The sequence below is a fragment of the Monodelphis domestica genome, chromosome 2 (genome assembly GCF_027887165.1).
Source record: "Monodelphis domestica isolate mMonDom1 chromosome 2, mMonDom1.pri, whole genome shotgun sequence".
NCBI lineage: Eukaryota > Metazoa > Chordata > Mammalia > Didelphimorphia > Didelphidae > Monodelphis > Monodelphis domestica.
The window spans coordinates 295,946,374-295,971,877 of record NC_077228.1 but is presented as its reverse complement, the minus strand read 5'-3'; the positions used below and the strand labels follow the sequence as shown (position 1 = coordinate 295,971,877).

The 25,504-nt window shown below is 36.3% G+C and overlaps 1 protein-coding gene across 1 annotated transcript in view; it reads left to right on the top strand.

The window, feature by feature from the left end:
* Positions 1 to 10,340: 10,340 nt before the first annotated feature.
* The window catches only part of LOC100015721 (cysteine-rich secretory protein 3-like), a 49,344-nt gene continuing 34,180 nt past the window's right edge, over positions 10,341 to 25,504 (top strand). The window contains exons 1-2 of the mRNA XM_007484074.3: positions 10,341 to 10,859; positions 24,901 to 24,968. Of these exons, the coding sequence (XP_007484136.1) occupies positions 10,760 to 10,859; positions 24,901 to 24,968 (168 nt within the window). The 5' untranslated portion in view covers positions 10,341 to 10,759. The remainder of the gene's footprint in view (positions 10,860 to 24,900; positions 24,969 to 25,504) is intronic.

Genomic DNA, 25,504 nt, shown 5'->3' with positions numbered 1-25,504 from the left:
TCAAAGAACTTCCTAAGAAAAAATCCCCAGCGCCTGATGGATTCACCAATGAATTCTATCAAACATTCAAGGAACAGTTAATCCCAATACTATACAAACTATTTCGCATAATAAGCAAAGAGGGAGTTCTACCAAACTCCTTTTACGACACAAACATGATACTGATTCCAAAACCAGGCAGGTCAAAAACAGAGAAAGAAAACTATAGACCAATCTCCCTAATGAATATAGATGCAAAAATCTTAAATAGGATACCAGCAAAAAGATTCCAGCAAGTGATCAGAAGGATCATCCAACATGATCAAGTAGGATTTATACCAGGGATGCAGGGCTGGTTCAATATTAGGAAAACCATCCACATAATTGACCACATCAACAAGCAAACCAACAAGAACCACATGATTATCTCAATAGACGCAGAAAAAGCCTTTGATAAAATACAACACTCATTCCTATTAAAAACACTAGAAAGCATAAAAATAGAAGGGTCATTCCTAAAAATAATAAACAGTATATATCTAAAACCATCAGCTAATATCATCTGCAATGGGGATAAACTAGATGCATTCCCAATAAGATCAGGAGTGAAACAAGGATGCCCATTATCACCTCTACTATTCGACATTGTACTAGAAACACTAGCAGTAGCAATTAGAGAAGAAAAAGAAATTGAAGGCATCAAAATAGGCAAGGAGGAGACCAAGTTATCACTCTTTGCAGATGACATGATGGTCTACTTAAAGAATCCTAGAGATTCAACCAAAAAGCTAATTGAAATAATCAACAACTTTAGCAAAGTTGCAGGATACAAAATAAACCCACATAAATCATCAGCTTTTCTATATATCTCCAACACAGCTCAGCAGCAAAAACTAGAAAGAGAAATCCCATTCAAAATCACCTTAGACAAAATAAAATACCTAGGAATCTATCTCCTGAGACAAACACAGGAACTATAAGAACACAACTACGAAACACTCTCCACACAACTAAAACTAGACTTGAGCAATTGGAAAAACATTAACTGCTCATGGATAGGACGAGCCAATATAATAAAAATGACCATCCTTCCCAAACTTATTTATCTATTTAGTGCCATACCCATTGAGCTACCGAAATACTTCTTCACTGATTTAGAAAAAAAACATAACAAAATTCATTTGGAACAACAAAAGATCAAGGATATCCAGGGAAATAATGAAAAAAACACATATGATGGGGGCCTTGCAGTCCCTGACCTTAAACTATATTACAAAGCAGCAGTCATCAAAACAATTTGATACTGGCTAAGAAACAGAAAGGAAGATCAGTGGAATAGACTGGGGGAAAGCGACCTCAGCAAGACAGTATACGATAAACCCAAAGATCCCAGCTTTTGGGACAAAAATCCACTATTCGATAAAAACTGCTGGGAAAATTGGAAGACAGTGTGGGAGAGACTAGGAATAGATCAACACCTCACACCCTACACCAAGATAAATTCAAAATGGGTGAGTGACTTAAACATAAAGAAGGAAACCATATGTAAATTGGGTAAACATGGAATAGTATACATGTCATACCTTTGGGAGGGGAAAGACTTTAAAACCAAGCAAGACATAGAAAGAATCACAAAATGTAAAATAAATAATTTTGACTACATCAAACTAAAAAGCTTTTGTACAAACAAAACCAATGTAACTAAAATCAGAAGGAAACAACAAACTGGGAAAAAATCTTCATAGAAACCTCTGACAAAGGCTTAATTACTCAAATTTATAAAGAGCTAAATCAACTGTACAAAAAATCAAGCCATTCTCCAATTGACAAATGGGCAAGGGACATGGATAGGCAGTTCTCAAATAAAGAAATCAAAACTATTAATAAGCAAAGGAAGAAGTGTTCTAAATCTCTTATAATCAGAGAGATGCAAATCAAAACAACTCTGAGGTATCACCTCACACCAAGCATATTGGCTAACATGATAGCATAGGAAAGTAATGAATGCTGGAGGGGATGTGGCAAAGTAGGGACATTAATTCATTGCTGGTGGAGTTGTAAACTGATCCAACCATTCTGGAGAGAAATTTGGAACTATGCCCAAAGGGCGACAAAAGAATATCTACCCTTTGATCCAGCCATAGCACTGCTGGGTCTGTACAGCAAAGAGATAATGGACAAAAAGACTTGTACAAAAATATTCATAGCTGCGCTCTTTGTGGTGGCCAAAAACTGGAAAATGGGGGGATGCCCATCAATTGGCGAATGGCTGAGCAAATTTTGGTATATGTTGGTGATGGAATACTATTGTGCTAAAAGGAATAATAAAGTGGAGGAGTTCCATGGAGACTGGAACAACCTCCAGGAAGTGATGCAGAGTGAGAGGAGCAGAACCAGGAGAACATTGTACACAGAGAGTGATACACTGTGGTATAATTGAACGTAATGGACTTCTCCATCAATGGCGGTGTAATGTCCCTGAACAATTTGCAGGGATCTAGGAGAAAAAAACACCATTCATAAGCAGAGGACAAACTGTGGGAGTAGAAACACTGAGGAAAAGCAACTGCCTGATACAGCAGTTGAGGGGACATGACAGAGGAGAGACTCTAAATGAACACTCTAATGCAAATATTATCAACATAGAAATGGATTCAAATCAAGAAAACATGTAATGCCCAGTGGATTTACACGTCGGTTATGGGGGTTGGGGGGACAAAAAGAACATGATCTATATCTTTAATGAATAATGCTTGGAAATGATCAAATAAAATATTAAAAAACCAAAAAAAAAAAGAAAGAAAGAAAATATTGAGGATAAAATAGGAAAAATTGAGGATAAAATGCAAGCCCAATTAGAAGATCTAAAAAGTTTCTTACAGGATCAATTGGCAAACACCCACTCTACCAGAAACAGACCTGTTTCTGAACCTTTGAATGAGGAAATTTCCTTCCCTGAAATAGAGACGGAAAACACCTTCCCTATAACCCAGTTAACAGACTGCTTCTCTCGTGTAGTGCAAATCTTGACTGAATTTAATCCCCAAAACTCTTCCCCTGCAATCCCAGTTTCTCATGTTCCCTCTCCTACAGAAAACCAAATTCCAACGCAAAGGAGATCTTGTCCTCCTAGAGAAACCTGTCCTTGTCAAACTGACCCACAGGTACAAAATTCAACTAGTTGCCTGTTTCCTCTAAGAGAAGTATCTGAAATAGGACAGAATGGGAATATGGTGACTTTAAGACATTGGATACCATTTACTCCCCAAGAAATAAATGAATTTACACAAAATATCCCCACATATGAACAAGATCCTTTTCTAGTAACAAAAAAGATGGGAGACATATTTTTTCAGTATAATCCATCTTACAAGGATGTTGAGAACTTGCTACAGGCTTTTTTAACTGAATGTGAAAAAAATAAAATAATTGCTCATGTCAACAAAACCTGGGGGTGTAATGCAGCACATTGGCCATCTCAGGATCCCGACTGGGACTATAACAATCCTGAGGATTATCTACAACTATACCATTGTAGAGAGGCCATCCTCACGGCAATGAAGGAATGTGGAGACAGTATAGATAAGTGGATAGAACTTGAAAAAATTAAGCAAAAGGAGGAAGAAACACCCTCCAGATTCATGGACAGAATAATCGAGTTTGGGGACAGATACTTAGATTGGGACCTAACTAAAGAGAGTAGCTTAAGGCAAGTTAGAAGGATCTTTGTAAATAACTCTTGCATAGCAATTAAGAATTATTTTAGAACACAATGCCCAAGATGGTCAGATATGGACCTTGAAGAATTGTGAAAAACAGCTATATATGTTTTAAAGGGAAACAAAGAAAAGGAGGAAGAAAATAATGATGACATGGAGGAAATGAAGAAAAAAATGAGATATTTAATAGATGGGATAACTAAATTAGAAAGTGGGCATGATAATGAACCAACTACAATTGCCCCTCTCCAGAAATCCAATTATCAATCCATTACTTGCCACTTCTGTGAGAAGAAGGTCCACAAAATAATGGAATGTAGAACCTTTCTTAAGATGATTGGAAGGAATACACAGTTTAATAATAGCTTTAGAAATAATAACTATAGAAATGATGATAATATTTATAGAAACCAGAATTCTAGAAATTATAATAATGACTATGGAAATAACTATAATGAATATAGAAATAAGAACTTTAGAAACCAGAATTATAGAAATAGGAATTGGGAAAATAATGACAATGCTCCAAATGAAGAAAATTATAATCATAATGAACAACAACAATATATGAGAAATGGCGCTCGTCCAAAAAATACTCGAGGTACTAATGACCCTCATAGAGGTGCCCTTCAGGGGGGTGCCCAAGGAATATCCCAAACACAATGATGGTGTCTGGGGGGGGGGGGGGCTGGGACACAGGAATCAGAGGATACAACCTTTGATTTCCTGAACCCTGATGTCCTACTACCCGTTGTCCCTATCCACTGCCCTCCCCATACTAATGAACCCCATGTTACCTTAAAGGTGGGTAACACCTATTATGATTGTCTATTAGACACTGGAGCTTCCTGGTCTGTATTAAAGAAAACACCTGATTTACAATGTTATTCTGTTGGCTCAGAGAATGTAATGGGAGTATCAGGAATAACCCAAAGAGTTAAAAGACTTCCTCCTAGAATGGTGTCTGTAGGACCCCTAGAGGTACAACACTCCTTCTTTTTGATGCCTGACTCCCCTTTAAATTTGCTGGGGAGAGACCTTCTATGCAAATTCAGAGCCACAATAATCTGCTCCCCAGATGGTTCATTATCATTAGAAGTACCAGAGGAATCTTTAAATTTACTCCCTGTAATTCTCTCAGAGAGTCAGGAGAAAAAAGAGCATCCCATCTTTGCAATACCTAAAGATATACCAGAGTCTCTTTGGGCCACATCTTCTTCTGATGTAGGTTTACTTAAGTCGGCTGTTCCTGTGCAGATAAAAACTAAATCTAGCCCACCTCCTTCTATCCCTCAGTATCCCCTCTCAAAGGAGGCAATTATTAACTCATTAATAGAACAAGGAATAATAATCCCTTGCAAATCTGAATACAACACGCCCATCCTGCCAATTAAAAAAACAAAAAGAGGGCCCGATGGCAAGCACATCTATAGATTCGTACAGGATCTAAGGGCAGTGAATAATCATGTTACAAAGAGACACTCCATAGTTTCTAACATACATACTATTATTTCATCTATTCCTAGCACAGCTACATGCTTTACAGTGGTAGACTTGTGTTCAGCTTTCTTTTCCATACCAATACATGAGAACTCCAGGCATATTTTTGCTTTCACCTGGAAGGGCTCACAATATACCTGGTGTCGGCTGCCACAGGGTTATGTCGAAAGTCCGAGCTTAGTTGAGCAAATTTTGAGCCAAGACACAGACAATATAACATTTAAAAATAGCAAATTAATCAAATATGTAGATAATCTACTCTTGGCTTCAACAGATGCAAAAACATGTCAAGAAGATAGCAAACATCTTCTTTTGGAATTGCACAAAAGAGTACATAAAATCTCGAAGGATAAAGTTCAGTGGTGTCTCCAAAAAGTAGAATATTTGGGATTCATCTTGACTGTGGGTGCTCATTATATTTCTCCAAAACAAATTGAGAATATTCAAAAATTGAGTGCTCCTACCACTAAGAAACAGCTGAGAGCAATTTTAGGAGCAACAGGGTTTTGCAGACAATGGATTCCTTGCTATGGGGAAATTACTAAACCCCTTATAGCATTAACAAAGGATTCAGTTCCTGAACCCCTCAAATTAGAGCCTGAACACTTGTCAGCTCTATCAGATCTAAAAAAGGCTATCATGACTGCCCCTGCTCTAGGCATCCCAGATTACAACAAGCCATTTACTTTATATGTGCATGAGCGAAGAGGAGTAGCCTCTGGCGTGTTAACTCAGACTTTGGGACCGTCTCAGCGCCCAATTGCTTATTATTCTGCCCAACTAGACCCAGTAGCAGCAGGAGCACCACCATGCCTTAGAGGAGTAGCTGCTACAGCCTTACTAGTAACAAAAACCATTGATTTAGTATTGGGATGTCCATTAACAATAATGTGCCCACATGAGATAGAAGCATTATTGACAAAACATAGAACACAGGCATTCTTGGATCAGAGAATTACAAGGTATGAAATAACCTTATTAAATAGTGAAAATATTACCTTGAAACGCTGTTCAACTCTTAACTCTGCCACCTTGCTTCCAGATTTACCTACTTCAGGAGAACCATTACATAACTGTGAAACATTAGTGTCCATGGCAGAAAAGCCTCGAGATAATCTCTTGGACACTCCCTTAGACAATGCAGATCTGATTTTATTTACCGATGGTTCCTCTTTTATGAGGGATGGCATACGTTACACTGGAGCTGCCGTAGTCTCAGAATTTGCCACTGAATGGTCAGCTTCACTACCTTCTAACATTAGTGCTCAAGGAGCAGAACTCATAGCTCTGAAGCAAGCTTGTATAATTGCCAAGGATAAAAAGGCAACAATTTATACAGATTCTAGATATGCTTTTGGCATTTGTCACTCAGTCAGGATGCTATGGCTCCAGAGAGGATTTTTAACCTCAGCTGGAAAATCCATAGCTAATGCAGAAATTATTAATGAAGTTCTTTCTGCTCTCAAACTGCCTAAAGCCCTAGCTGTAGTTCATTGCTCTGCCCATACAGGTGGCTCTGACCCTGTCTCTAGAGGAAATGACCAAGCAGATGCCGCTGCAAAACTAGCAGCCATAGAAGGACCTGGATTAATTTTAACATTAACAACCACTGATAATTTAAATTTATCACTTTCCTATAATGAAAAGGAAGTGGAAAAATGGAAACAAAAATTTAAAGCAAAACAGATTAATGGAGTATGGGTGTCATCTGAAGGAAAACCCCAGCTCCCTAGAAGTTTCTATAACCAAATTTGCCAATCTATTCACAAAAATGGTCATTTTGGCACCCAGGGCATTGTGGACTCTGTCAAGAGAGTATGGATAGCCCCTGGTATAACTACTATAGCCTCTAAAGTATGTTCAGCCTGCTCCATTTTCCAGGCATTTTCTTTGGAGAAAGAGACTCTTGCACTCACTGCTCACATGTGAAGAAAGCATCTTCTGCTGAGACTGATTTACTCTATCCTATCATATGAATTGTGACTATACCTTATCATATGAATTGGAGATAATAATCCATAGACAAATGGATGCTGTTTTTTCAAGAACACATTGAATTACTGATTTTTTTCTTATTTTTCTTATTTCTTTTCTTTTATTTTTTGATCAGAATATTTGATTTTTTTTCTCATTTTTTGTACTGAAGGTACACGTAATTAATATTAATATAATTTTTTTTCCTGCAGTAATACAAGTTAATATATATACTCTTGCTATAATATCAATATAGGCCTAAAAGCTTTAAACTATGGGAACCTGCCATTTATTGATAAAATATTATAGGACTGTGACTAATGTTTGTGTCTGATTCCAGGAAAAGGGATAAAAACAAGGAGCACAGACTAAACCTGAATAGTGCCAATAGAGCACACAATAAATATTAAAGTGAGAATCAAGGTTGCGACGCTTAACTTATGTTTAAGTCGTAGGACTTCCTTGTATCTACACTCTTTACAAAGTACTCAAACAAGTACAAAGCTTGACTATCATGCTGGCTCCCTATATCCCTGAGAATGAAAAAAAAAAAAAACATCAGACGAGGGAATGACATTTCCCCATCAAAATAGAATTCTAATTCTTTTCTTCTTTATTATGGCAGCTTCCTGTAGTCTTGGCTACAAATGGCTAAGTGAAATATTACTGCATTCTGTCCTACATACTTGTGGGATAGAAATTACTTTAAACTGGACCTATACAAGGCCTATTTTGAATTTTTCTTATGTTTTTGATTATTTTTCTATTCTTTTGATAATTGATACATACACTCCCATAACTGAACATTGCATTCTGAACTAAACTTGATATTTTTAATACTTACTTCAGGGGGGATTGTATTTTAATTTAAAATCTAAGAATTTTTGAGGTTTTTTTTTTGTTTAAGATTGTATTTTTATAAAAATCCAAGAATTTTGATTTTTTTTAAGATTGTACTTTTATAAACATTCAAGATTTTGATTTTGTTCAAGAAAAGATCTTCAAGAAAGAAGCTTGGAACTTTTATATACAGAGAGTGAACTGTTGCAGAAAGATGCCGAAAACCTACACTTCATCAAGAAGATCAAGAATGAACTTTGGATATGATTGATTGAACTGAACTTTTGATTGAACATTTATTGTAATTGTACACATTTATGCCAAAAGGGACTGCCCCTAATTTGGCTTTCTGTCAATGCGCCTAGCAAAACATTGGTTTTGCTTTCTTTTCTTTTCTATTTCCTCTCTCACTATTCTAATTCTCTTAGAAAATTGAATATTGTGTATATCTATAGTTAGAATTGAATTCAGAATTACAAAATTGATTATGTTGTTTGATCAATGGGGAGACTAGTCTCCCAATGATCATCAGGGGGGGATTGTAAACCTTAAAATTTCTTAGACTTATGAATGTTGGAAATTTCACCATTGGGAAATTTCATACTTGGAAAAAATCTCCTACTGATAGTAAGAACTCTATTGGAATGTGAAACCCCTTGGCATGGGAGGATCCTTCTCCTCCCTCCTTAAGACTACTTTAGGACAGAAACCTTTTGCTAAACAATGGAAAGGGTTTTGACCTATGCTTAAGCATAGAACAGGAAGTTCTTTGAGTCATGATTGATTTTAGAATTGATACAATAGAGATACTTGGAATGACAGAACCAGGTCTTGGAAAATACTATCTCCACCCTACTTAGAGTAACAGGATTTAGGAAGGACTGCAGCAAAGATCAAAATTTAATTATTTGAGAATATGACCTTCAACAAACATGTGCAAAGCCACAGACCTCTGGGTGGTCCTGAGTTAAACTAGAGCCACCATTGGCACAGGGGAGACATGGACATTGATTGGTAGATGTGAGAACTGAGGGGAGGGAACTTAGATGGTATCCTTAAAGATAGTGGGGTCTGAGGACAGGGGGAGGGGAGTTCTTTTGCTCTGAGAGGAGGAGGTTTTGCTCTGAAGGAGGCTGAGAGGAGAGAGGTGCTGGAGGGGGAGAGCTCCTGGAGAGGTCTTGAAGGAGGCTGTGGAAGGAGAACTCAAGAGGAGTCAGGAGGAGAATTCTCTGGAACATTTCTTGAAAGGAGGCTCTCTTGAAGGTAGAGCCTGAGGTTGGCATGAGAAGCCTTACCTAGAGAGATCTTGGGTGAGTGATAAAACCAACTGACTGATTTATTCATTCTTATTCCTTTCTTACTTTCTCTCTTTTTCTATTGATTAATCAGTATATTATAAATTAAATTTCTCTATAAAACCCAGGTGGCTTGGGCATATTCATAAATTGGGAATATATTCCCTGGTGACCATCTTATATTTATATAAAACCAAGACACAGTAGAAACATATTTCAGTGGTCATAATTGTTATATATTTCCCTTGCTCCCCAAACATTTTTAATTATCACAGTTTAAGGCTCCCACTCTCTTATCTACAACTATTTAATGCTCAAAACTATTTTAAATCTAACAATGTTGAAAATTTATTAGAAAAAATCCTGACAAAGAAAGAGAAAATTAATGTCATCTCTCTGGCTAATCTGAAGCAAGATAGAGGAGCAAATTATTGGCCAACTGAAGATACACAGTGGAACCCCAATGTTGAACTAGATCACACAAAACTAAACCAGGCCAAAGAAGCATTATTGACAGCCATAAGAGCTTGTTCTGATAGACCTGGAAAATGGTCAAAATTTGAAAGGACCCGACAATAAATTGATGACCCTTGCCAGTTTATGGACAGACTTATTGACATAGGAAATACATATATGGACCTTGATTTATCCAGAGAAAGGGATATTAGGCAAATACATAGGCAATTCATTGAGAATTGTTGTTCAGTGCTAAAAGACTACTTTAAAACTAGCTGTCCTAATTGGGACTCTATGGACCTCGAAGAATTGAGGAGAGTAGCAGCCTATGTTTATAAGGGTCGTGTAAAAAGACCTCAGGAACACAATATGTCAGTCAGTGGAAGACTTAAAGAAAGAAATTAAAATGTTAAAGGGACAATTGAAAAATAAGGGAGAGACCCTGGGGTGGGGGAGGGGGTAGCTGTGTCTTCAGGAGAGACTCTTCTGACTTTTAAGATCAGAGGAGATAAGGAGGTAGGATAGCCTAATGGTTTGCTTTTTTTTTTTTTTTTTTTTGCGATAAAAGGTCTCTCAACCCACTGGGCCTATGGCAATAACAAAATGTCCTTGAGATGTTATTCTGAACTCTTAAACAGGGTTTCCTTTTCTAATGGAACCCCACCCTGAGAAGAACAAATTAATTCCTTTCTCTCCAAACATTATAAATTCTGTTTTGATGCAATGATGAGGAAAAACCATAGAAAGAGTTAAAGCTCATTCATGACAAAAATTAATTTCATCAAAAATGTGAAAGTTGTCATGTACTATTTAAAACAGTTGAACAATGGTTGGAACTATGTCAGACAACCAGTACTGTAATTTGATATAGTTTCCAGAAGTGGCATGACAAATTCTGTTTCAGGGCCATGTTGACTTAAAATTAATTGCCCAACCTTGCACAACCAGAATATGCCACAATAGGAAAAGGTGCGCTATCCATATATATGTGTTTTCATGTCCACCTGTGGATATATATACCCTTCATATCCTTTAATAGAGAGACCTGATCTCCTAAAGATAGAACAGGTGCCTCATCTTGCTCTGAAAATCAGTGGTAAGTGATGACATTTTATTACTATATGAAAACCCCATTATTATGTATTTGTTTTTATTTTGCAAAAAAATAAAATAGCAGACTTAATCAACTGTAATGATCACCAGGGAAGGGCATATCATTATATTCATGTTGAACAGAAAGACTGCATTTCTTCCTTAGAAGATAAAAAAAAAGGATGTAATCTTTTCATTCCCAATGCAATTTTATTTCACTGGAAATACTAATAATTTAAAAGTATTATTTAGACAACCAATGTGAATAGATTCTCTGTATTTGTAGTACTTGAGAATAAATTATGGTTTCCTAGAAATACAACAGGAATAAATTATGTGTTTCTAGAAAACCAAATATCATGTTGTCTCTCAGGAAAATATTTTATTTCTGTAGTTTTAAGTAATTCATCTTGCACCAAGGTAGTATTTTCCACACTTGTGGTTTACCACATCTCAAAGAAAAGAGGATCTAGCCCCAGAAGAGTTACTCAGTGTTAAATGTAGAAAATCTGATTATGAATTTGAACCATTGAAAACCGGAAAGTAATAAAATTGCAATCATATTTCAGACTATTCAAGCTGTCTCCATCAAGACAGAAATAGAAGTATAAAATAAATAGGGGTCAGTTTGTGAGGGCTGAGACTAAGCAAGGAGAAGAAATAGAAGTTTAAAATAGGTTATAACATTTTAAAACAGGGCTAATGTTTTTGTAGTTTGATTTTTCAATTTTAGTTCACCCTCATCTCCTCAGAAAAAAAAGCAACTCTTAAAAAATGAAAATTTTAAAAATTCAGGCAGTTATTCTTGATAAAGAATTGTTGTTTAGCGATATGCTATTAAGGCTTGTGAAGCAACTCAGGTAAATGTATCTAACACTTAATAAGCAATTAAGTTCACAGATGAATTGAAAGGCACAATATTGTTTTGTTTTATCTGGTTATCCCCCACATCTTTTAAATTTGAATTTGATTCTGATGCATGTGGAATTAAAACTAGAAAGTCTCATTATGAATGTGTTTGTGGGCCAGGAATTTTGGTTGTTTTGTTGCTTCCTAATTTTCTTTTTTCTCTTTTTAAACCCTTTCCTTCTGTCTTAGAAGAGTAGAAATGATTAAGCAATGGGCATGGGGTTAAGTAACTTGCCTAAGGTCACACAGCTACGAAATGTTTGAAGCCAGGTTTGAAACTAAGATCTCCCATCTCTCAGCCTATCTGTCCACTGAGCCTCCTAGGGACCCTCCTATCTTCAAATATGCTGAAATTGGTTTATATGATATGGAAAAAACAATTGATCCTCACTATGGAGACAGCTAACTCACAGAGCATGGACAACTTAGTCAGTAGCCTTCTTAGGAAAACATAGTCCCAGTTCTGCCACTTTGAACTATGTAAACATGGACTTGTCATTGTCCTTCTCTGGGACTAATTTCCTCATTTGTAAAATTAATGTCTTAGTCCAGATGATCTGACATTATGTGATTCTGTGTCAGGGTGAGGACAAGAACTAAATTTCTTTTCATAGCATTCAAGATTAAGGGCTTGGTTATAACATGAGAGGTAGTAGATGGCTAAGAGATCTGGTAGATGTGGAAGCAGGAATTTCAGCATTTTCTTATATCTGGATATTTCTCAATATGCCAAGTTTTTTCTCCTTCCTACATTCTTCTGAACTCTTCCTCTTCTCAAAGTTTTCTTTCCTATCTTTTCTTTTACATAGATCTTATAGAATAAGAAATGGAGAAGTTTCAGAAATCTTACAATCATCATTTCTTTCACAAAATTGAAAACTGAGGCCATGATGTCATAGTCAGGGCTACAACCCAGGGCTTCTGATCCAGATGCTAGAGTTTTTCCTCTTTGATTCATTGCCTCTCTTTTTTTTGTGCTATTTACATTTCTAAGAAGTATATGTGGCTATCATATATATATATATATATATACATATATATGCACACACATAAATATCAAATATATATCAAACACACAGCATTATATAAATAGTAGGTATTTTAAATGAAAAAGCAAAAATCCAAATCTCCAAAATATGGCACTTATAGTTAAAGAATACTAGTTCTTAATCCTTGGATAGTATTCCCTAAATTTTGTTGAAAAAAAAAACAGCTAGTAATCTATGTTCCCACTATACCCATAACTAACTGTGTCCTGATATAAAATAAACAAAAAGATAGGGTTTGCATACCTTGGTATTTTAGAAGTAAGGCACAACAGGATTCAGTTCATTGAATTAGGTTGGAGATACTAGCCTATGAGACTTTGTGCTGTCCGACACAAGAATTAAGGATTTTTTTTTCCTCATAGCTTCTATTTACATGGATAAATGAATTTTTATTTTTGTTCACAGTTAACATTGTGATGTAGCATTTTATAGATGGCAAATCTCAAGCATTAGCTGTTTGTCTACTCCTATCTAATACTGGTCTCTAAATTCATAGTTGGTTTTAATGCTATGCATCACTTCATTTAAAGTAGACCAAAGCAGAAAAATAAATAATTACATAAGCCAAAAGAAAGCAATGTTTAGATGTTCTTTTTTTTCCCTCTCTTAAGATTGGGGGGAAAGAATTCTAAGCATTAACGTGGGTTACTAGAAAAAAATAAAAAATCCTTGGTTTAATCGTTAAGATACTTAGATTCTATTCCTGTTTCTAACTATTTGTGCAATAACCTCTCTGGATTTCAATTTAATCATCTATCAAATGAGGATTTAGTACCATACCCATGTGTATAATAATAAAAATTCAATTTTATTGAACACTTTCATAATTATCTCTACTATTAATTGAGTACTTTATGGTTTTCAACCTTTTCATGAATGTACTCACAAAATCCTATGAGGAAATTACTATAGGTATTATTAGTACCATTTCACGGATGAAGAATTTGAGCCTAGAAGAAGTTAAGTCTTGCCTTTAGTCATACAATTTAATTAGTATTAGAAATGGGTTTCCAAATATATCTCAGTAATTTCAAGTCCAAAGCATTTTTCATATCTTCAGATATCCTCTTGAGCAATATAAATGTAACCCAATCCCCAAAGTCCATTGGCATGGGAATCTCTCCTCTTTTGTGGAGAACAATATTCCACACTTGCATAAGGGTGAACTGAGTTAGTGAGAGCTGGGGAGAAGAGAGATTTTCTCTCTTGAGGCTTTTTGGGTTCTTCTGGCCTTCAGTTTTGAGAGAAAAGATATCTCTTGGGGGCCATAAAGGAAGAAAAAGACTGGGTAGTAGCTGTCATGGGAGAGTTTTCTATCTCTTCTATCTGTTGACTTTTTAATGCCTTTCATTTAAATAAGGGTAGGGCAGTATATTGGTAAGAGTAAGAAAGTGAAATCTAATCTTTTTTCTAAGACCACATTTACCTTTAAGAGAGTCTCTCTTCATGGGCATGAAGAAAGGATAATGTTCCCTGTGTCTTTTTTCTCTTTAGGCAGTAGGCAATAAGAACCCAGGAAGTGTCCCTACACTAGTTTTCCATTCTCTCTTTTCACTAACTCCTTCCAGTTCTCACACAGGTGCAGGGCAAAATAGATCTCCCACAGTGAAGAGAGATTCCAATACCCATGGATTTGGGACCACAAGTTTGGGGACAAGTATTATAATTTGAATTTTACATACAAAGAAACTGAAGGGCAAAATATTTAAATTACTTTCCCAGGGTCAAACAGCAATTGTCACAATTAGGTTTCAAACTCAGGTGCAATTCATCGATGACCAGTGATTCTTCCATGATATCCCATTTCCCCAGTAAACAAAAGATAGATTGTATTCAACATAAAATGGCAAAAATATATATATTTTTAAAAAACAATGAGAATCTCATAGGAGGAGTAAGGGTTCTTTTGAAGGAATTCCCTATTCTTTGACAAAAAATTAACAAGACTCTCTTCAAGACTCTCATTTCTTCTCATAACTTTTAAATAAATATACAAATATTTTATTTTGGTGAGGAATGGGGAAAAGGAGAGGATTTGTTGTTTTTATTCAATATAATTTAGTAAATATTACAGATATATATGAAATACGATCTTCTATGGTAGAGAGATCTCCTAATATTTATATGTCATGAATCCTTTTGGCACTTTGGGGAAGCCTCTAGACTGCTGCTCAGAATCCTGTTTTTAATGCTTAAAATGAATAGGATCAAAAGGGAAACTGATCACAGCATTGATATTAAAACAGATGGTAAGGATTTTTTAAAATAGAAGACATATTTGGGTGTTTTGTGAGTGTGTGTATGTATGTGTGTGTTTCATGATACTAGCATTAAAAATTAATACTATCCCTGAACATTCTAACTTTGGTAACCTTTGATTACTTTGTCATTACAACACACTCTGGTGCAACACAATGTAGTATAAAAAACACTCTAAAGAGTTGAAATATGTCTGTTTAATTCAGATGCGATGGCAGTTGATTCTAATAAGGCTGTCTCAATTCTTTTATCTATAGAATGGGAAATAGTAATAAAAATATTTTCACCTTCTTTTTCACAGAGCTTGCACCAAAATTGTATGTAGAATATGTATATGTAGAAAATATGTAGAAAAAAATATTTTTTAAACAGTGAAGTGTTAGAGTAATGTGAGCTACATTTTTAAAACATTATTGCCGTGGGCAAGATCTAGCCTCACTCCTCTACAGGGGTTCCCAACAGGTGGCGAACAATCAGTCAAAAAAATAACAAATGGAAGACAGCTATATCTTTATGACCATGGGAATGCTTTGCATCTGATAGCTGCTCCGCCATCCCCAGGCTTGATGTTTATTTTTATACCCATTTTCTTAGCACAGAGATACATTACCTAACATACATGTATAAATGGAGATAATTGGAAAAGTGATACATTAACTTTTAACAAATCATTTGATTAACATTCTATATTCTTGTATTGGGATTACAGACAGCATAAAGTTTTCACACAAGATAAATGATTTTGTCACAGGTGGCTTAATTTTCTCATTACCCTGTGAGAAATTTTGAGCTTACAAGCAATCAAGGAAATTTACTTATTACTTTTAATAAAAAGAAATAATCAATCAAAAGTTCTTAAAAGACAATTCAACAATCATGTCATTGAGGTTGAGGGGTACTAGGAAAACAATTCAGATTTAATATTAGACTGATATATGGGCCTTTATGATTGATTTGCATGCTGGCTTCATGAGAATAAGTTTCTGTAAGTGGGAAAGGGGGAATAGTAATCATGTTAATTCCATAGGTAAGGGATATTAATGAGAGAGGTCATGCAAGGGGGACTGAGTGGGCAATCACATCTTGCCAAGGGCCACTCTGTGGCCTCCTTAACTACCACGTGTGACTCTGTCAAGATGTCATGGCCTGATGGCTCCCCACACATTATCAAGGATGTTTCTGGAAACTATAAACCATAATTATTACATGTTCCAAGTGATGAGATCAAATGTTAACTCAATCAATTGCTTGTCATGTCAAGTAGAGTGGTGTGCCTTTTATTGATCCTAGAGCCACCTAGAGCAAGTTTCTAACAGTTTTCTTCAATTCTAATATTCCACTCTTCAGAGAACATGTCCATTCCTTTCTTTGATTATGGTCTTTTTCCACTTTTATTATGAGTATTGAAGATTTTTAATTATATATCTTTAAATAACAACTTTCTATCCCATTCTACCTGCCACAGACATATAGAAACACAGGGACAAATAGACAGATAAACATATAACAACAACATAGACAAACACAAACATAGAAAGCAACCTCCGGGGCTTTTTGTTTGTTTGTTTCTATATTATTTGATGTATAGTAAACAACCTGGATAACAACAAAGCTTTATAATTAGACATACTCTGGTTTTATACATGAGATATGATAATTGTCTGTAGTGAAAGTATTTAAGAGACTGAGAAGCCACCAATTAGAATGCAGTATTATTGAGAGAAAGACACACACACACACACACACACACACACACACACACACACACAGAGGAGGGGACAGTGGAAACTTGGGGGGAAAAGTGCCTCAAGTCTTTGATCTACTCCATATCCAGATTCATTTGGAACACACTATGATATAAATTCAGTTGGAAAACACTATAATCTGTGTAACAACTCAGATTCCTTTGGAACACTCAGGTCAGGTTTCAGTTAGAGGTTCTAATCTGCATATAAACTCACAATGTATATGTGAGGCAAATAGGGAATGGTTTACAGAAACTAGGGAAAAGGGCAAACTTATTAACATTTCCAAGTATAAACTTAAAAGACACATTCTAAAAGAGTGATAGGGAACCTTTAAGAGATGAATTTCCTGGCCCCACCCCAACCCTATCCTCCCCAGACCAAGTGCCTTGTCCATGCCCCACCAAAGACCACATTCTGTGCCCCCTATCCCAATGAGTTCCAGGTACACCCTGCCCCCCTTTACTCCAACCAGAGGACAGAGGAAGTACTCCCATTGGACTGCTGGGCAGAGGGGTGGGTGATAGAATCAGGCTTGGGGAGAGGGAGAAATGAGGGATGCAAGCACTCTGCTCTACTCTAGTTAAGTGAGCTATGATCCCCTCAAACCTAGGGGAAAGAAAGCAAAAAAGCCCCAGCTTACAGGAAAACTCCTTGTTTATAGGAATATATAATCCTCAGGTTATAGACATCATCCTGACACATTCACCCAATCAAGTTCCAGCCTCTCTGAAGCAGATATCCTCCAAATTAACCTTTTTAGAAAATGGTCAAGGGTTGAAGTCAAGTTTTAATCTGGATACAGGGTTGATTACTACTTCTGACAAGCCTCTATTGCTTTTTCAGAGCTTCTAGTCCATCTGTTTTCCCTCAGACAGGAAGCCCTTTGAATGCAAATTGAACAGGCTAGTAAGAAGTGAGGGGAAGAAGAATGGAAATTAAGCCCAAATTTGCTTGTGAAAGAAACTGGGGAAGGGAGCTATAGAACAGTAAAGAGGCTATTAGACTGGCCTCAGGTTCATAAAACTTATTCCTAAATCATTAGATTACAGTTTTTAACATTTTAAGGTATAAACTCAAAGGACACATCCCCAAATCCAGAAATACTTTGTATAGTAAAGACTCTGGTTGCTCCTAATACTAGACATGAGTTATTTCTGTCTCACTCAGGCCAAAGGTAATGAAGAGGCCAATTGTATTCTGACTGGAGTGGGGCAGTCTTGTCCTACAAGGGATGCTGTCTTAAAGAGACCTGTCTACTAACTCCTTCTGGGGAGATGAGAGGGGAGAAGACCAGCTGCACCTTCCTCTGGCTTCCTAGTTAGGAACTCTGGTGAACTCTGTGCTACAGAGATGGGCACACTGGGTCCTTGGGGTACTGAGGCCTTGGCAAGGGTGCCCACAAAAGGGTCTAGTCATGCCATCTCTGGCACATGTGCCATAGATTAGCCATCAAGGTTCTAAAACATTTCATATGGTAAAGACACTGGTTGTTTCTGCCTCCCTCAAACTAAGGGGGGATTAGGGCACCTTCCTGTTCTGAATGGGATGAAGCAATCCTAGAAGAGACGAATTTTACTGACATCCTAGGTGTATTCATTTTGGATATATTAATAACTATTACATTGAGAATAACACACTAATTTCTCACTTCACACAATAATTTGTTAAATATACTTTCTAACTCTGTAGTTCCTGGTATCTGGCATTTGCTGGCCTCTAGAGCCACTGAAGCACTTTGGATTGGGATAGGTAGTTAGGTGACAAATGTATAGAGACTAAAGGAGAATTAGGTCATTGGAAAGTAAAGTCATCAGAGCTAACTGTATATAGAAAGGAAGTTATGGAGAAGTAGAAGAGAGAGTTAAAGAACCCTATACAGTGAAAAGTAAGAAGGAAAAATTTGGGGAAGGAGCCAAGAAGGCATATAATTAGTGACTTGACTTGCTAGAATTTGGATTCTTATTCAGAAATGAACTGGAATAGGTGACCAAGGTGTCTCTTCCATTTCAGAAATTCCATGATTTTGTGACCAGGAAGGCCTTGATAACCAGACAGAGGTCTTACTACATACAATAGGAAATAGGGGGACTTTGGATACTTTGAAGAAGAGTGCTATAATGACTTACTGAAGTAGACATAAAATGGCCATTTGCTGAATATTTCATGAAAGTGATTCACTGTTTTTTTTTTAACCTTTACCTTCTGTCTTAGAATTAATATTAAGTTGGTTTCGAGAAAGAAGAGCAATAAGGTCTAGGCAACAAGAGTTAACTGATTTCCCAGCTTCCAATGGCTAGGAAGCATCTGAAAGCAAATTTATGACTTCCTGCCTCTATTTTGGCTCTTTAGCCACTAAACTACCTAACTGCCCTGTGATTCAAAGTCAATATAATGTTTTGATTCGAGGACCTTCAAGGTCTTATCTGAAATTTTTTGAACAATTTACAGCAGTGATACCAAACTCTAATAGAAACAGACTCCTGAAGGTCATATATTGATACAGAAAATGACAAATTAATGTTATTTATGTTGCATGCATTTTTACTCATGTTGTTAAACATTTTCCAATTACATTTAATTTGGCTCTGCCCAAATAGGGAGTTTTGTAGGCTGTTTGTGGCCAGGCTTATCCTTTGATGTCCCTGATCTACAGAATCTCCCATAACACATTTTTACCTTAATTGACGTTTTAAGTCAAGAGATTTTTGTTGTTGTTGTTTTAGTTGTTTTAGTTTTATCTTACTTTTAATGACTACATTTCCTTCTCCAGTTCATTTTACAGATGAGGAACTAAGGCAAACAGGCTGAGGTGATTTGCCCAGGGTCACACATATAGGAAGTATCTGAGGCTGGGTTCAAGCTCAATAAGATGAGTTTTCCTGATTAAAAATTGAGTGCTCAACCTACTACTGTTTCACCTAGCTGTCCTATGTTGAGAGATACAATCTAAGAAATGCTAATTAATCTCTGTGTGTAGAAGACTTTGCACTATGGGAAAAGCAAAGGGGAAATAAGATGTCTTCTTGAAACCACAGTTCCAGCAAGAATTGTTTATTCCATTTACAATGGCATTTTAGGAAGTCAATCATATTGATATTATCTTCCATCATATTGATATTACCTTCCATCACTTCCCCTACCCCCCCATCCTTTCTCACTGTGAAGAAAAATAATGAAGATATTGGGGGGGAGGGTATCTAAGATTTATCTCTAAATGTGTCCAAGTGTGAGGAAATACTTGAAAATCAAGCAAAAGTAGGATATTTTGGCCCAGAGTATCATACTCTAACATACTCTAACATAACTCTAACTTATGAGACACTAATGTTTAATTAAATAATGTTTTGTATAAGTGCAGCCAACCCCTGATTACAAGATTACAAGAAGACCTAAATTCAAGTACTGTCTCAGATATTTACAAGTTATGTGACCCTGGGCAAGTTACAGGGGAGAAAATTACAATTACCCTGTAGAACTGTGAGGATCAAATGAGGTAATAATTGTAGAGTACTTAGAGGGCTGGGACATAGTTAAGTGTTAACTAAATATTATTATTATTATTGTTACTATTATTACTTAGTTGTTTCAGGTGTTTTTGTTTCAATTCCCAAGCTAGACTATAAATTCCTGAAAAGACCCTGATATTTCTTTTGGTTTTAGAATATATAATATTATAGAATATATAATGCTCTATGTCTTTACTTTTTAGGAGTTTGTGTAAGATTATTGTACTATTTAAAAAATTATTCCTACATCTATTGAGATAATCATTGTGGTTTGAGATATTTTGGTTTTCAATATAGTTAATTTTATTAGCTATTTTCATAATGTTGATTAAACCCTTCTTGTATCCCTGGTATAAATTCCACTTGATCATAAGGAATGCTTATTTTGGATGAATTACTGTAGGATTTTGTTAAAAGTTTTAAAATGTATATTCATTAATGAACTTTGTTCAGTGTTTTATCATTCCCAGATTTAGATATCAGGACTCTGGATCATAAAAGGATTCCAAGTAGCTTTCTTTGTGAATCCACTGAGGATTGGGCCTTTATCTTTGGTTTTAACTTTTAAGGCTAAATGAGTTGCCTTTTATGAGATAAGGCTACTTAAGTTCTCCCTCTGGTCTTCTGATATTTTAGGTATTAATTATTTTTTAAGATATGAGATGGATATGTTTACCAAATATTGGAATATTAGAATTGAAGATTGTTCCAGTTGAGGCTAGTATAAAGAAAAGGAAGCCCTGATCTACTTGACATGACAAATAATCAATTGAATTAACATTTGATCTCATGAGTAAGTACATGTCACTGAAGAAAGTAGGATGGTTAGGTGTATAGTCAATCTGTAAGGCACCATGAAACAAATACACACACACACACACACAAAAGCATAACTCTTCCTTTTTGTTAAACTCTTTACACCCTTACCTTCTATATCAATTCTAAGAGAATTCTAAGTGGAAAGATCTAGGCCAGGAGACCCCAAACTCTTTACACAGGGAGCCAGTTCACTGTCCCTCAGACCGTTGGAGGGCCAGACTATTAAAAAAAAAAAAACTATGAACAAATCTGTATCCTGCTGTCTGGGATAGCAGAGGCTGCAGCGCTGGCTGTGATGGGCCTGTCACACCTTGCATAGGCCATCACTGCCACCACTGTACCAGGCAGCAGGATACACAGTGCGGAATCCCCTCCCCAAGATCGCCGCTCACCATGCTGACATCCTCCATTGTGCAGTCAAATAATCCTTTGTGTGGCACCTTGTTCTCATTCATTTACTCTTAGAACAAGGAGCCAAGCAAAGGATGATGTCACCAGAAGTAGTTCTGTACATGAGTGACACTGTGCCACATACAGTGCTCCTCTCACTGACCACCAATGAAAGGGGTGCCCCTTCCAGAAGTGTGGGGGCAGCTGGTAGCTCAGTGGATTGAGAGCCATGCCTAGAGATGGGAGGTCCTGGGTTCAAATCTAACCTCAGACACTTCCCAGCTGTGTGACCCTGGGCAAGTCACTTGACCCCCATTGTCTAGCCCTTACCACTCTTCTGCCTTGAAGCCAATGCCCAGTATTGACTCCAAGATGGAAGGTAAGGGTTTAAAAAAATTAATAAAATTTAAAAATTTAAAAATGAAGTGTGGTGGGGGCCTGATAAATGGCCCCAGGGGGCTGCATGTGGCCCACAGGCCGTAGTTTGGGGACCCCTTGTCTAAGCAATCAAGGTTAATTCCCATGGGTTACACATCTAGGAAATGTCTAAGGTCAAATTTGAAGCTAGGTCTCTTGACTCCAGGCCTGGTGCTTGATCCACTGTGCTGCCTAGCAGTTGCAATACATCTTCCTTTCCACAATTTTTGGAGGCCTCTGATAAAGAAAATAATGTTGAGTTTGAGTGAGCCATAGGTCCAGTTTACTGTAGCATCATTTTAATGTTGTCAAGTTTTTAATACCTATGAAAATTAAAATTATTTGTTGCATTACCACCAGCTAGCTGTAAGCTTTGTTTAGAATATACTCCAATTGATAAATGGGTAGAAGATAAGAACAGATAGTTTTGAGATGATAAAAATCAAAGCTATATATAACTAAATTTAAAAATACTCTAAATAACTATTGATTGGAGCTATGTTGGTGAACTTATGGCATGGCATGTGTGCCAGATGGGACTGATCCCCTCCCCCTCTCCACACACACACACCTGAGGACATTTCTCACTTCACTTATCCCTCTACCCAGCAGCCCAATGGCAACTCTTCCTCCCTTATCTGTCTGGGGAAAGGCAGGGGCCTTGCACACAACATAAGGGTTGCAGCTTGGGCTCTCAGTCTCTAAAAGGTTCACCATCACTGGATTAGAGTAATACAAATCAGAACTACTCTGAAATGTCATCTCATACCTCACTAAAGAGATAGAAGGAAAAAGTAACAAATGTTAGAGGGGATGTATGTGTAAAAACAAGAACACTAACACTGTTGGTGGAACTGTGAGCTCATCCAACTATAATGAAGGACAATCTAGAATTATGCTGAAAGAGTTATTAAAACTATGTATACTTTCTGGCTCAGCAATACCATAGGTTTGTTTCCTAAGGTAATCAGGGAAAAAGGGAAAGAACCTATAAAATCTCAAATACTTACAGCAGTTCTCTTTGTAGTAGCAAAGAAGTAGAAACTAAAGATACCCAACTAGTGTGGAATAGCTAAACAAATTGTGGCATATGGTTGTGATGGAATATGATTGTACCATAAGACATGACAGTTAAATTTAGGGAAAAGAATTGAAAGAATTATATGAAATTATGAGCAGAACAAAGTGTAAGGGGTAAAAATTATGGTTGGACTGAATATTTGGTCACCAGGAATTTAATTTCTAAATTCCAATGAATTACTCAAGTTAGAATGGCTTTTATGGTACTTTATTTACAAACATAGAGAAGAAAATAAGGAAATAAGAGAGAGAGATAGAGAGAGAGAGAGAGAGAGAGAGAGAGAGAGAGAGAGAGAGAGAGAGAGAGAGAGAGAGAGAGAGAGAGAGAGAGAAAGAGAGAGAGAGAGAGCTGCTCCAGACTGGTCTGAACCAGGCAGGAATTCAGAGGCCCAAGTTGATGGGCCTCTCCAGAGGCTAGTGACTCTAGTAAAGTCAAGGAAAGGGAGTCAGTCTTTTCACTCACCACATGTCAGTCCAAAGGGAAGCAGTCTGAGATCTCAACCCAAGCTCCTCCAAGGCCAAGTTCCAAGGTAAAGAAACCTCCACAAGAAGTGGCCACCAAATTTAAAGGCAGTTCTTTGTGTTACTTCCTGTGCCTTCCTTCCACCTTTATGTGTACCAATGGTGGCTTAAACTTGGCTTTGGACTGCCCAGGGAGCAGTCAGTTGTTTCTGATTTGTCACTTGCTAGCACATGCAAGTCATAGGCCTTCCCCCCTCAATACTTAATCCTTAAGTGGGGGTATATATATATATATATATATATATATATATGTATATATATATGTATATATATATATATATATATATATATATATATATTCCTGGTGGCTAAAAATCTAAAGAAAAATAGGGTGGGTTTAATTTCATTTTCACAAAAGGGAACATTAAATATAGTAAAAGAAAAATGATTTGAATAATGACTTGTATATTGACTTCTACCTCCATAGAAAGAACTAATAAATCAAAATAATTTAAATCAAAATAAGTCAAACATAATTTTATATATACTTATTTTTTTTGGTCAAATGATACCTTCTGTAGTGGAAAAAGGGAAGGGAAGGAAGCAGTTAACTAATATTTTAATATAATAAATGAACTAATAAATTATTTTTTAAAATTCCCCAGAGTTGGGTGACTGGATTATACTCATAAGAGAAAACTGAGGCAGACAATGTTAAGTGGCTTTCCTACAGTCATACCATCAGAAAATATCTGAGACTGGATTCAAACTCAGATTTTACTGACTCAAAGCCTAGGTCTCTATCAGTTGTACCACCTTTATGTCTCATATTTAAAATAAATGGTCTCTAAGTAACATACTCTTTCTCCTGTGCTTGCTGCCTAGCTGACCATTCATTTTTTTAATATCTTATTTTCCCAATTACATATAGTAACAATTTTCAAAAGATGTTTTCAAAAATTATAAGATACAAATTGTCTCCCTCTCCCCTCATGAAGATGGGCAAGCAATTTTATCTGGATTTTACATGGATTATCATGCAAAACATTTCCATATTGATTATTGTCTTAAGAGAACATTTATAAAAACCCAAACTCCCAAATGAAAAATTTTTGGTTCAGAATTGTCTTGAATCATTGTATTACTAAGCTATATGTATAGCTAAGTCTTTCACAGTTGATCATTTTATAATATTGCTATTACTAAGTACAATGTTCTCCTGATTCTTCTTGTTTCACTCTGCATCCATTCATGTAAATCATTCCAGTTATTTCTGAAACAATCTTGCCCATCATTTGTTATAGTACCATAATATTCAATGACAATCATATAGACCACTAATGTTTTTAAAGATGATGATGGTCAAGAACAAACTTTTACCTGTTTTTATTATTTTTGTTTTTCAGCAATGACTCTACAACCTGTGCTGCTCTGCTTAATTACTCTACTGTTTTCATCTTCTGTTGGTTCTCAGGTATGATGATCAATTCATAACTTCCTTCAACATGCTAAGAATTTTTCCATGCCTGACTAAGTGAGCCTCCCAGGAAAAGTCATTTCTGTGTTATATACTCTAAGCTTTCATATTTTAGCCCATTTTAGGTTCAAGATATTGAACCACTGAAGAGGGAACCTAATATCTTGGGATAAAGAGGCACAAAGTTAGATGAAAATGGTTCTTTCCCGTCTTGTCAGTTCTTTCACACCCATCTTCTAAATTCATCCCCCCTTTCAAATGCTCTAAATGTCTTTTTCACTAAACTGCTGTTTGAATGTCTATAAATAAAAATCATTGGTTGGCATCAATGCCAATGGTATCAGTCTTATCTTCTAGACATATGCCTACAAACTTACATCTCTATCACCAGTAGTTGTCCAATTCTGTTCATATAATAAATGCTAAATAAATAGATATTCCTGCATTCATTTACTGGTTATATTGCTTTTCTCACCTTATATTTGCTCAGTTCTGGGTCTTATTGGCCCAGTTAATCCAAGGTCAGAAAAAAT